The sequence below is a fragment of the Bombus vancouverensis genome, chromosome 4 (assembly GCF_051014615.1).
Source record: "Bombus vancouverensis nearcticus chromosome 4, iyBomVanc1_principal, whole genome shotgun sequence".
Classification (NCBI taxonomy): domain Eukaryota; kingdom Metazoa; phylum Arthropoda; class Insecta; order Hymenoptera; family Apidae; genus Bombus; species Bombus vancouverensis.
The window spans coordinates 8,940,164-8,954,891 of NC_134914.1; the positions used below are offsets into that span (position 1 = coordinate 8,940,164).

A 14,728-nucleotide genomic window follows, 5' to 3' on the forward strand; every position below is an offset into this window, starting at 1 on the left:
ATCTTCCAATTCCAAAACTTTAATCACGTCCCTTCGTTAATCGATATTAATCGCTTTATTATTCTATTGCCTGCTATATCAAAACAACAAATGAACAATGAATTCCATACCATTTATTTGCATGAATGTACATCCTGCGTGTCTCGCAAATATCCTGGCGCTTGAAACCTAACCATCATCGTCGCTAGTGTCTTCCAACTACGGGCGACGAAGATTTACGTCAATGCACGACCCACGGTGATAATGGAGACGAGTGGCCGACGTAAGAGCGTGGTCAGTCCGATTGCATTGAGCCGGTTCGGCCGAATTACGTGTTCGCGTCGTTCAGAGTCAGTCGTTGTCGGGACGGCGAGCCGCGCGGTTCGGTCACGTACTTTGCTGTTGCCGGTGTGAAACGGTCGCGTGACTGTTTCTCCTTTCTCTCCCTTGGTCGTGTTCCATCAACGACCACCTGTGCTTCGTTCACGGCGTTCCAGCGTCCAACAATTTTCGGCTACGATAGGCGTCTACGTTGCCTCTGCATGCGCGTGTGCGTGCGTATACCTGAAACAGAAGTTAGGCCAACGGGAGAGAAAGGTACGAGGGCAGGTGTTGAGGTATACGAAGTTTACCGGAGTTTGAGTCGTGTTTCTTGGGGATTTCGGGTCCAGTTCTTCGCTTCTTTGTTCGAACGCACGATTTTCTTCTCGTGGAAGAGACTGTGGTGAGTGATGGTTGTATCGTTGGAACTTTGAGGTGGATTTAGAGGCACTAGCGTGCTACAGAGAATTAACACACGTTCGTAAAGTTATTTTAGGCGTTTTATTCTTCCAAAGTTTAAAATGAAATTTACAATTTAAATATTGAGATGTAATTAATACATACAGTGAAAGTCAAATATTATGACCTGATGTAAATTTTGTCTTGCAAATGTGTGTTAATTCAGCAAATGTGTAGTGTCATTTACTAGGCAATGTACATGCGTTTCATAAGACAATATATTCACGAGTAACGCAATTTAACCCTGCAACGTCCTTCCGATTATTTCATTCGATCAAATCATACTTCTCTATCGTTAAAAAAAATTCTTAAGCGTGAGAAAAATATGAAAGAATACGCAATTTCTCATGTCAATTGTATACTAATGACTCTCTTAAAACATCAAAAGCCGTTTCCTCGGTTAAAAGAAAAAGAAGGTTGAAACGTAAAATATTCATTCGTTTGCAACAAGATTCGGCGTCTACTAGAACAAGCGTACAGCATTGTCCAGTAAATGAATACACTTATTAGAAATAATAAACGTTTTCATTCTGATCGATACTTTTGTTAAAACGTCGTATAAATGAGTACATTGTATACATTCGTTAAATGCTACATCTTCATTGCAACAAAAGTACGGAATAAATTGTATAGAGATTATATGAATTTTATTTACAATTAAAAGAGAAGAAAACGGCATATGTAATTAAGTAATATCTGAAAATCGAAAGTTTGAAACTGCGTTCGTGGAGATCGAGCTGCTCCGTTTACAAGCTATCGTACATTCCTGTTTTTAAGGGTAAACAACGATCGAGCGATGAGAATAATAGGTTTGCAAGGTTGCGGTCGTGAGTACTGTTTGTGGCCATGAGATCTCGTAAAGATATCGAGCCGCTCTGTTTTTCGTTTCATTAGAAATTCTACGATGTACTAACGGGACATTGTTTCCACTGATTGATCGATATTTTTCTAGACTCTAAGTACATTAATGTCAGTACGTATAGATTCGTACGTGTACTGTATTTCAAACCAACTATAGAACAACATATAATAAAACGTACACGCTAGGTATGACAAGATAGAAAACTTCTTGTTACATGATACTTGAATATTTTTAATAAAAGATTCAACGAAAGGAATAATCACTCATTCGACTATATTATTTCATTGAACGTACGTCTAAGCTTCATCATGGAAATGTTTGCTGCGAATGCAAAGAGCGATGCCAATTCGTTCGTTTAAAAGATTCAATTTGTTCTCACGCCTATTGACACGACGCCTTGTAATTGTGTCTTTATCGCCTCTATTTGGTACCTATCAGAGCGTATGGTATTATCGTCATGTTGTCAAACTCAACAATAAGCATGTCAGATAAAATCGTCAAGCTTAAAAACTTTAATAATTTTCTCAATTGATCGTTCGAACTTTCAAATCGGACGATGAAATAAACGAATAAGAAACATCGTTATATGAGCGAATATTTCATAATGTTTTATTACATTTTCAAATTTTTTCGTTTCGATGAAAAGATTTAAGGAGTGAAACAAGATAACGAACGGTATGTTAAAATGAATACTGTTATACGAAATATGTAATAATATTACTATGTGACAATATGAAGATATAAAAATATTTCTGAGCAAAAGCTATAAGAGATAGCTACACAATGAACGCGTTATAAGTTATAAAGGAACCCCTTCAAAAGGGGTTGCAAAGTATATCAGTCGATTGGCATTTTTCTATTAGTTCTTTCTATCAATTAGTCCACATTTCTCGTATTTACGATATTTCGTCAAAATACGCACTTCTACGCACACAGCTTGGTCAAATCTTATCAGAGCAAGCAGACTCGCCTTTTAAGAGTATATCAACATAGCGAGGAGGTTTATGGGTTCTAGCAACACTTCGGAAAATCGAACGCCTTGTCACAAGTTACACATGTTGTACACGCCTAGTGTTGGACGTAAACGATCGCGTACCTATGTATTAACGGCGTATGACTAAGCTATCTGTTATGTGCCACGTTCCTATAATCCGCTTATTCTCCGTTGTCTTAATTGTAATTATTGGCGTGATCGCCTCGTGAAAAATTGAACAGTATATCGCAACGTGTAAAAATAGACGATTACTCGGTTGGAATTTTTTGCCAGCTGTTTTTCCGATTTCGGATTACGTTCTTAAAATGTCTCAAATTTTTTTAATCTCCCGCCAGTATTTCCTTCAACGTTAAAGGTCCAAAAAATTGATCATAATAATGATTAGTTTTATCGTGAATTCTTATATTTTATTCGTACATAATAATTCAGTTCATAATTATTCAGTAATCAAAGAACGTGTTCGTTACTGAATGCAAAATATCCCTTGCGGCGATTAAATTCTGCATTGAAACACCAACGCCCTATTCTTCGCGCTAAATTAATTTCATTATTATAATTGCTATTTGCTAAATCTCAGATCAAGGAAAAAAGATGACAGTTTTAGTTACAAAAGATTAATATTTACCGTATCTCTTCATTCCAGAAACAAAAGAAAAAAGAATACCTCGATGAAAATACTTTCGCTCTATTGGCTTTGTAGATTGGGTTAAATCCACCCTGTCCCTCCCGGTTTATTTTAACAAAGTCTATTCCGATTGAATAGCCAAAAATTCTACGTTAGCTCTAAAGTGCACACGAGATATCAACCAGAATACAGCAAATGGATGGCAAACAACTAGGGTTTCGAGGACACGGTTGAATGAATCGCGCGTATCGTTGTGAACACGCGGTTCATAGCACGTGCATCATTGTAGCGTGTCAAGTAACGTAGAAACGAAGTAATTTGGTCGAACGTTTGGTACGAATTCCGAAACGAACGTTTACGAGTCGGCATTAAAAACACGGCTGTTATCACACGGGCTCCGTTCGAAATTTCGCCTTGGATAATCACGAAAGAACAGTTGCTTGAGCGAATCTCTCTCTTTTTTTTCTTATCCTCTTCATTTTGCTTTCTTTTTTATCTGTTTGATTGGCGAGAAGGGAACAGCGAAGAGTCAAGGTTGACTCGCGTTTTCGAAACCGGATCGAGTATGCTAATGTAACAGTGACATCCGCGTCAGATTCGACCTCTTCCCTTCCTTTCCTTTTTATCACTGGCGAGTCTTATCTCTCGTCGCGGTCATATTTAATTATAGCAAAGTTTACTTCATTTATGAATGCTACAGTCAGTGGAAGGGCAGATGTCTTTAATTTATTTCTGTCTCGTGGATAATGGATTGAGAAACTTTCGAATTTTTTGAAGATTAAAATTCTTCTCTTACGTAAAGTGCGTTTATGGTTGAAGTAACAGCGGTCCTTTATATCTTAATGATGCTCCTTAAGATAGCGAGTAAAATACTAAAGGAAATTGTCCTCCTTATAAGATTTAATTTTTCTCGGTTTTCCGATTATTATTTCACTTGATATTCAAATACTAGGTATTTTAAGGATTAAAAAATAGGTATTAAATATATAAAGTTTCGAAAAGTTCAATGACGACCATTAATGCTAATTATGACAATCTGCATTTCCAGAATATTTAAGAGGATAGCAAAAATACATATTTAATTCTAAAACTGAATAAAAACGCGGTCTTTGTATAGTATAGGATCATTTGCCGGCATTCGTCGGATTTTTAAATTGCCTGTATATAATCTGTAAATATTTATTTTCGTATACTTCCATGGCCTTTATTCTTGAAATGACTCAGGGCCTTCTCTCAATCGACCATAAGAATAATTCGCGGTTATATATCATTGCCATATACGTTCGCTTCTTTGTCGGCGGCATTCGTCGAAAAGACGTCTGACTTTACGATATTCGACGTGATTCGCAGAATGATAATTGATAGTTTCCTACTCGTGGCTCGAGCAAGCTCAATTTCCCTCTTGCTCGAGATTACGAACGCTAGAAAATTGTTCTCGGGTGCTCGAGTTTCTTCAGTTCCCTGAAAACGATTTGTTACGTTCCGTTATCTGATACGGGCTGAATTCTGTCCCTCGGTCGGGACGGCCACTAGGTTTGCAAACATCATAGGTCGGACTGCAGTAATCCTAAGGCACAGTTATCATCGTCAGGGAGGATAACGTGCCCTCAATGCAGTGGCCTTTAGGCCGAGTCATCAAGCTTTATCTAGACGTCGACAATGTAACGTCAATTCACATCAGAGACCAGGCCACACACCACGAACAGGATGGCACCCAGATATCTGCATATCCTTGGCGCGCACCCTCAATAGTCTTAAGTGCCCACCAGGGGCCTTGGCATTTTCATAGTTAAGGTCCTTCGGACCAAGCGAGTATTTCCTGTCTTAGATTTCCCTTTACGTTTATTGTCTACCACGTGTTAGCTTAGAAAGTTGGTTTTCTCCACATCTGGTATGTTCCGTTGGCAACTTTCTCGCGAGGGCGGCTAAAACCCTTCCTGGTCCACCAACCGTCTTATTATCCAATCGGAGACGGTGTCTACTGCCCTCGCTTCCTTAACCAAAATTGTCATCAACAAATCCGATAGTCCCGTGTCCTTAGACACACCCACCCCTAGCTTTCCTCAGACACAGTATCGTCAGTAAAACTTCACTTATTCTGTATCCTTAGAATAGTCAACATATCTATATCGGTCTCTACCCTTATAAGTCGCGTACTTAATGTATTGTTGTAACTAAGTCTTACATAACGTGGTTGAAGTGAATTGTGATTTATGCTAATTCAGTGCGTGTTATATTGTGATTGGTGAATTCACAATAAAGGTTGATTAAAACAAAGTTAATCGTTGTGTTACGACTCAACTATATTTTATTTTCACCAAACAACCCTAAAAATTACGTGACAACGACATCATCCGGACGGCCACGGTTAAGACAGCAACCAGCATCTTGGATCGAGGTGTCAAACATCTCGTTCCCAAACCAACCCGTTCCAGTAGAACCAATCGAGAGGGAGTTTAATGGAAGATCTAATTAACTCTATATTCACAATATCTTGGTCCGTACCCTCTCAACGGGGGGAGGATGTTACGTCCCGTTATCTGATAAGAATTGAATTCCATCCCTCGGTCGGAACAGCCACTAGCGATGCAAACATCATAAGTCCGATCGCAATAATCCTAATTCACACGGTCATAAACTAAATATCGTTTTTTACTTTAACTTCAGGGCCCTCAATTGCTGCAACATAGAAGTCAAATCGAGAAATTCCTTAGGGTTATTGTTGTCCGATCTATGATGTTTGCACCGCTAGTGACTATCCCGGCCGAGGGATGGAATTCAGCTCCTACCAGATGACTGGACGTAACACGATTTTACCTGGCAGTTTCGTAGGGGGTTGTGGTCGTTCGAAATTAGCCGATGGAATTGCTCTCATGCTACGTGGCCAAATTCAGAATGTGATTATGGCTAAAGTGCACTATGGTTGAAAGAGTATCTATGGTAGAACATATTTTAGATGGAATACTCCTAACGAATTTATTTCGTATTTGTAGCAAATATATTAGGAAGTTGATATTATTAGTTAAAAATAGTATGTCAAATATATTTACATATATCGTTATTATTCGGAGGAATTAGGAAATACTGTCTTTTTTTCTAACAGTTTCACGTCCAGTGACATGGACGTGTTGTTAGCTGCAGGCCAAGTGTTTAGTGTCCGGTGACACGACGTTGGTGTTAGTGTTGGTGTGATCCTTTACGTGAAACCTACGAACTTGAAATATTTTACCAAAAAATGTCGGTTACTGGTTAGAGCTGCTAGTAAATTTATGCGGATGAGAAAATGTTGAACAACTCAGGATATTTGAATGGTGTTAAAAGATAATGATTTACAGTTGTTTAATTTTCGATAAAAAATGTTACAAGCGTATTTTTCTTAATAATGAACCAAGTAGATGAAACAATATATAAAATTCGTATTTATCTAGAAGATTTTTTTTTATTTCCAAGTTCTTGTGATATAATAGTGCAGTAATCTATAATAATGTGTTCTAATGTTCAAGAATAACAATTCTCTCAAGCGGTTTGTTATTTGTAACAATAAACCTTCTTCCAAAATTCTTAATTGCGGAATAAATTATTTTCCGGAATAATTCTATTTTATTCACGAGCATAGAGAACTCTCTAACCTTCTACATTCGTTAAACGCCTGACTGACGAACTTGTGTACAAACAGTTCTGTTAATGCTTACATCTTGCGGTGAGTAACATGACGTATTAACATCCATGACCTTATATTACGTATTTATCGAGCGAGATTGGCTACGAGTCTTCGTAGGGAGTCTCCGTTAGAACCAATGCAATCTGCGGATTTAATTTGCTGATTCTAGACGCGCAATCGATTCTTCGTAGTTATCTATCAAAGGAATCGTTTCATTAGGCGAATCTTTTTTGTAAATGGCCTTACGTAAAAAGAAATATCACAAAAGAACTTGCTTTAAAAATTAGAATATTCTGACTCACAGACGGATTTACATTTTCGTTGTTTATTTTAATTTGTAATAATAAATTGTGGCATGTAAAGTATCTGATAATTTTTTAGGAAGTTAAAAATAAGTATTGCAAATATATTTTTATTATCAGAGCAGAATAAAGTTATTTTATAAATTATTTCAATGAAATGGTATGTACGTTTAAGAACACAGTATTCGGCTTAAAGTTTTCGAACGATTCGTAAGGCATTCATTGTCCTACGCGTTAAATAAGAAAATAACGTAACAGCCGAGTCATTTGAGCCGCCAAATGATTCATGCTCGCACGAAACGCACTGCAACTTAAAACACACTTCCTGCTACGGAGCGGTCCACCAGCTCCCTTTATGGACTATAGCCACATTGCATAATGCAATCTGAGTGCCTGATCTTTGAGCAGCCATTGCTCGATATTCCAGATAAAATAACGTATATAACGCGTACAGGCGTATATGTACAATTTCTAATCGACAGAACGATCTGCGATAATAATTTATATCAAATTTTCAATTTCCATAAATCTGTCAAGAATCGATAAATCTTTCCGATCAGTTTCTTTCTATCTTGAGGATAGACGATCAATTTATCACGTTGACATTACAAATAATCCGAAGTATATATTTTTTAGGCATCTGAAATGTTTTTCTAATTATAAAAGTTCGAATGTGTAGGTATAAATAGTAAATATTAATGTCAATATTTACTGTACTTATAACAATGGAAGTTAATTAAGAATTTGCGTAGAACAAAGATTCAGCTTCGCCTTAATATAGAATCGATAATCGCAAAGCCAAACATAACGATGTGTTCTCATATTTTCCACTCCTTCAGAAATAAAATTGTAGCTTACGGATCTAGGGATATGTATTTTATCATAGAAACAAAAATGTTATTTACGTGAAAGTTAATGAGCACATATCTAATGAAATTATCGAATTACAGTAGGAAAATGTTAGAAACATTTATAAGTACCATATATAAAGTATTATATTTTTTCTATGAAAAAATAGATACATATTAAATTATTGAATTATAATAAAAAAAATTCCATAGTCACGTCGACTTACAAAAACGACAAGTTAATGTAACAGACACGCGACACTCATCAGGCAGAATCCTCGTAGCTCTTTGTTAATTCCTCCCAATTGAGTGCAGAATGCTTGTAAAACTGCTGTTTCCGCGGAGTCCATGTTTTTCAACTTATGAATCACACAGATATCGTTATACAAGTTTCTTTAGTCACGTTTCGATTCGAAGCCTGGTTCAAAGTTCGGACGGATACGAAGCTTTTTCCATCCGCACAGAGTACTTTTTTTTTCGAATCGCGGCTGGTCGAGGACAAGTGGTTAATTCAGTGTGCAAGCACGGTGCGCGAAAAATAACGAGGAGCAAGGGGGTTTAAGTTTGTGACAGACAACCATACGTTTTTCGTGGCAAGCGGCGACGGGGCGTTTGTTTTATCGAAACGAGGCGTCGCCGCGACGGTTGACGGGCATCGACACTTTTATCGAGCCACGAGGATTTCGCTCAATCGTTTCCACGTTTTAGAGACGTCCTATTGAATCACCTTTCTAGGTTCTATTCTTTTTATTGTTCCCCGATCTATGTGTCTCTCTCATGTTCGACAATTGTAGATAACGACGATGTCCTCGTTTTTCTTTCGATTCTTTTTTCCAAGTGAATCTTCTCGTTCTTTATTACCGACCCTGCTTTTTCTTTTCTTTTTTTGCTAAAAATCGTCCTTCTTTCTGTGAGTCATAAAAAGAAAATCCCTCGTGTCTTTTGCATGATTTCTAGGAGACTTCTTTTCCTTTGTTAATGTCCGCAATTTTTATTGTGCTTGTATGTATTGTTTTATCGTTCGCGTTACGATATTGTGTTACTGCTGCGTAACGAATCGGCACGTGGGAAGTTCTAGACACATAGAATGGACTTTGGCGGTCATACATCGTAGATTAGTTTGATAAAATGGGAAAAAATATCGTTCTCAGGCTGTTTTTACGCACGAGAAAAATACGTTTTCTGTCGGCCCTGAACACCAACTTTATCGAGATATTTTAAAATCTCCTCTGTGTTCCAATACCTGATTTATTCCTGTGTTACATATATTCACTTTTATGTTACATTAATCTTCTGTAAACAAAATGCTTTCTAATTCTGACAAAATCGATCGCAATATATTGATTGCAACTTTTTCATCCCCAATATCAATACTAATTCAAGTTCAAGGGGGCAAATAATCGTTATAAATAGATTGGATGATATCAGAAGGACATAATACTAATAAGATATAATGTTAAGTGGATAAAATAAAATTTTGCAAGATACTATAGAAGGTTGAGTAATAATAACGCTGCAAATAGCAATTCGTATTAATGCAACGGCATAAAAACAGTTGTGTAAACAATCAGAGGATGTGCAACGAATTTTTTTCCTCGTTCGTCGGTTAATACGGTATTTAAAATGTAAAAAGTCACGAAGTTGGCGAGTGTTTAGAAAATACGTGCGATTTTCAGCAACAGGAAGCGTAATTTCGCCCACGCGGCAGCAACATCCTCTTTAACGAAAATGTTTTCCATCGTTTACTCCTTCGACCTTTAAACATCCAGTAGCCAACTATCATAGGATCGATCATGTTCATGAAAGCTTCTGTTTGATCATTTCCTTCGAAAGCCAATCGATGTGCGTAGGCAAAATGATTGTTGACGTAGTTCAAGAAAGATTTTTAATAAACACGATCCGCATGCTGGATACGTTTGGCTGATTAAAATAAGCGAAAATGGAATTTCTGTTTTAAAATAGACTACATTTCGAACAAATTTTTCAAAATATACGTAATATTTGTATTAACATTAATGTTACCAGGCCAGGCCAAATGATCGGTTTCAAAATTTAATTTAAGATTGTACATTCCTCGTTATTTCTTTTGTTCATCTAACTTTATTATATATCATTTTTATATTCTCTGATTAATTGGTTTTTCAATTTTTGTTAATATAAAAATTTACATAAAGTTAGATGAACGAATGAAATAACAATGAATGTAGAATTCTAAATTAAATTTTGAAAGCGTCCATTTGAACGGGGCTGGTAAGGTCAGTGTTAATAACTTTTTTACCTAAATTTCATTCTTATGTTTCAACAATTTTCGATAGATCTCTCTATATTTTCTAATAGTAATAGTTCCTCGATGAGATAAAAAAATAATAGAAGTTTAAAATATAAGTTTAAAGATTAGAAAATTCGTAAATTGAAGCTCATTGGATTTATCGTTGAAGTGTATTCATAAATAATAGATGAAAACGTCGAGTTTGTAATTTGGAGGTTTGAGTCTGGGTTATAGTTTTGTGTTAGATTATTTTCTATTTCGATTTGCGTTTCGGTAATACGATTGCCCATAAAATTTGTTGGTAAGATACGTATGAAGTAGAAGTCGAGAAATATTATGACATCGATTTGGTTTCTCAAAACATTTATAATCTCCCATTCTAAAGAAATATTTTTAAAAATATCTTAAATAAATATCTTTGTAAGGAATCAAAGTCTTCTGTTGCAGTAAATATTTTTATAGCGATTCTCATATCGTTTCTAGATTATTTATTGCCAAAAAGAATATTTACAAAACGTTCTACGTCGATTATTACGTGCATTATACAATACCCAGTTGAAACTTTACAATTGTTTAATGATAATGAATTACGATATATTTAAACTTTGGCCTGGAAAGTTATTCCGCAAGAATATTGAACAAGGAAATGTTTACAGAGTTACACAGGATTTTAGGAAAAAATCTTGTCTGTGTCAATATCTTTGTTCATTATCTTATGTATTTCTATTATACAATAGCCAATCATCCTTTGCATCGTCGACTAAGAATCAAAGAACTATTTGAATTTTCTTGTATTACTTTTGATACATTGCTTTATTGCTCGATAACGAGAATCTCGAGAACGGAGCAGCTCGATCGAACTAGACGCAATTTCACATGGAAAATTCACGAACTGTGGAAGTAGATAAAAGAGGCCTTCTTTATTCTTCTATCGATGATCGCAAGTTGCACTTTTAACATTTCAATTCGATTTCGATAATAGAGCGTCAAGCGACGCACGTTCTTGTTGTGGCGTCATTCACGTCGTTGGTGGGAATCGAAGCAGTTGCTCATCGGCAGTTGTTGCGTCGTGACTCGCGACCGTAGTTCGAGCCCGTATCGCGATTGACTATCGATCAGTTTTCAAACGACAACGAACCAGGAAAGACTTGTTGTGAATTATGTTCGAACGCGAATTCTCAGGATACACGGTATATATATCTCCTTGTGCTTGTTTCTTCAATTTATCGTTCTTCGAATGAAATTTTGTCGTTTCAAAGAAGATTCAGTAGAGAAACAACAGAAGAAACAAAAGCGAGCAAATTCGAGACAAGCTGTACTTTAAAGATCGATTTCTTCAAGTTCGAAAATTTGCTGTTGAATTGGAATAAATGACACGATCTTAAATAATCAAGGAATGTGCTCCAGTCACGTATAATATATGGAATATGTAAAATATATAATATTTTTTGAACATTCAGAATTCGAAAAACGCTTGAAACAACAAAGAAAAGTGCTACTTGCGTCTCATCCGTGGCAATTTTTTTAAAAACGCAAATCGTGAGAGCGAGACAGATAAGAAAAAAGACAAATCTTCGAGGTTCTCGTATAATTCGATCCGAAGAATCGAGAGAAGCTCGGTAGACGTGAGAGTAGTCAGATGAATCACGAGACGAATTGCACAGGCAGAATCGAAGTGACGGAAGAAGGGGAAGTTCCGCGGACATTCACACGTGGATGCTGTGGCCCGTGTTGGGGGATGACGGGCTAAGCCCAACGTCGCCCCCGGCGACGGCCAGCGTCAAGGGGGTGAACAAACTGGCGCCCTTGCTGCTCTGCGCGCCCTGCAAGCCCAGCAGCCACAGGAAGAACCAGAATTCCACGCAGTGGTACGTGCAGCAGGTAAACACAGACTGGCAACAAATTCATCATTCGTTTGTTTCCTCGTTCAAGCTTCTTTTCTTTCTTCATATTCTCTTTTATTATCATTTTTCCCTTCTATAGTAGTATTTTTGTTTTGTTTTTCTTCTCTTTAGTTGTTCGTTGTTCGTTGTTGTTCGTTATGTTTCTTTGCGTTGCTGTCTGGTTATGATGATTCTCTTGTTTCATTCTATTTCACGTGTAAACATTTCAGATGTTTAAAGGTAATCGAGTAGCGTTAATTTTCAACCGTAGTTCGACCATGCTACGTGACTTCCCGCGTATACACAAGAAAATCCTCTGGTTATAAGTGTTATACGAGCATTGTAGAGATCTAGTTTCAGCGAGGAATTTCGCGTGGTGTGCTCGAACGTGTTTTCAGCTCGCGCTTGATTATTGTAGAAGAGTTGCTTGCAAGAAGTTAGAGAGCCAATGTTAAGATTATGAGTTTTAGAATAGAAATCAAGATTCATTTTTTCGAAAGCATTTGCACGTTTTTACTTTTAGAAATAACAAAAAAAAAAAAAAAAAAAAAATGGTGCTTGTCGTTGTGACAAGTTAAAATAAGAGACAAGAGATTGATAAAATTAATTATTTATATTCGTGCTTCGATTTCGGTGAAGATCGATGTTGATTTTATTAAAATTACTTACGTGCATTTATTATTAATTGCAAAAGCAACAAATTCTGAAATCTGTCGTTCTGACGTATTTTAGTAGCGTTAAAATCGTTTCTAGGTAAAATTATACGTTTGATGCGCTTCGAATAATTCGATGAAACTCCGCGTCATTCAATCACCAGAAATATCGAATGTTTACGTGTCGAACTTACGGCTGAAAATCTGATTCTATTTCGTTCGAAAATGTCGAAACTTTACAGCCTGTTCGTTTACCTTAGTAATGCGATTCCGTCGTTCCATTGTTAAATGACTTAGATAATTTTCGCTCGTGTCCGATAAATCATGCGAAAGTTTGCTCGAACGGATTCCTCGAGTTCCGATTTCGTTTCTTCGATAAATTCGGAAAATTTTAGTATTCCGATTGATCATTCGATTTCAGTTATTCGTGTTATCGCAGTTATGGCTATTAAGCCAGAATGTACTGCATTATACGTGTGTTTAATATATAATATAATATAGAATATAATATGTAATATAGAATATTCGCGAGTATAGTAAATTTAAAAAAAGAATACCTATTCACGATAAAGAATTCTATTTTTGGAAGTATATTTGATGCTTTTAGCAGTCTTGTATAAATACCGCATAATCTGAAATGTCATTGCAACACGATTACGATATAATGATAAGCTATCGGAAGAAATTGCTTTCGCACGTAGAATTTGTTTGGTATTTCTGTGATTCGTAAGTGTGTCACCTACGTTTATTGTGCATGCCTAAACGTTTGTTGTATATATAGTACTGACCTCCTCGTGCATGAGAACGAGAAAAAAGCATCGTGTATCGTTGCTGTTTCACCATAATGAATTGTCAAATGAATACGTCAAATGAATACGTCAAATGAATTTAATGAATCAGGTGTTGCATCATAAATGTTTCAACTAGATTGGTATACCACACAAGGAAATTCCCATCTTTTTATATCGATTTTCCTCGGATAAGTTTATCGATATATTTTAATGTGACTTAATCATGGGATCGCCCAATGAGACTACTTTTTTTATTCGTACTAATATATCATTAATATACAATACAAATGATGATGCCAAAGCCTAGTGAGGCTTTGAAACTCACAAAAATGTTACAGTTCGATCAATTCTTTATTTGGAAACATTTGAAAGGAACAGGTAACGTTGCAAGAATTCACTTTTCAAAGCGAGAAACTTACACAGTTACAGCTATTGTGTGTAGAAAAAGGTTATTCAAGAAAAAAGGGCAAGACGGAGAAAGTGTGGTTCACAAAAGGCAAACTTACAATGTTAGAATTAACCTGAAGACGAGAACCATTGTGCTGCGTATTCAGCCAGGTATATGAAACACTAAATTACTTCGTTTACATTCGCTGTAAATTCTTCAAGGAAAAGAATAATTTTTCCATTGTTTGCCTTTATCCAATGACAATAACTTTTCCATTACTTTATAACGCTCTTGTTATCAAACTTTTTTCTCTCACATATCAATCGAATATTGTTTTTACGTCGTTCAGTACATTTACCACGCACTGTATATATTCTAGACTGAAACGATTCCAAGTAAAATATTTTCCCTGTATGGGAGTCGAAGAAACAAACGAGGTCGTACAAGTGCAACTAACACCAGAAAAATGTCGTAATTAATCATAATTTTTTTCCTGAGATATATACAGAGGGACATTTTTTTCGTAGTACGCGGTGTTTCCCCATGTATTAATGATTTAGTTTCTCTATTCGCGGGAGTTTTATTTAAATACTCGCATGCTTGTTGATAAATGTGCATACGTGGAAGTGGTTAAATCGGATAATCAGGGTCAGAGTGTCATCGGAACTGTATCGTTGTCGTTAATGACCAGGA

At 36.4% G+C, this 14,728-nt stretch overlaps 1 protein-coding gene across 6 annotated transcripts in view; it reads left to right on the forward strand.

Moving 5' to 3' along the window:
- Rgl (Ral guanine nucleotide dissociation stimulator-like) overlaps positions 1-14,728 on the forward strand; it is a 44,085-nt gene that overhangs the window by 16,134 nt on the left and 13,223 nt on the right. Inside the window, exons 1-2 of one of the 6 annotated variants that reach the window (XM_076617717.1) lie at positions 318-703; positions 11,985-12,201. The exons of 1 other annotated variant lie outside the window; for it this stretch is intronic. In XM_076617717.1, coding sequence (XP_076473832.1) covers positions 522-703; positions 11,985-12,201 — 399 coding nt within the window. In that variant the 5' untranslated portion in view covers positions 318-521. Of the gene's footprint in view, positions 1-317; positions 704-11,370; positions 11,511-11,984; positions 12,202-14,728 lie in introns of those variants that run through there. 4 more of the 6 variants (XM_033334405.2, XM_033334408.2, XM_076617715.1 and 1 more) reach the window with 4 other exon arrangements.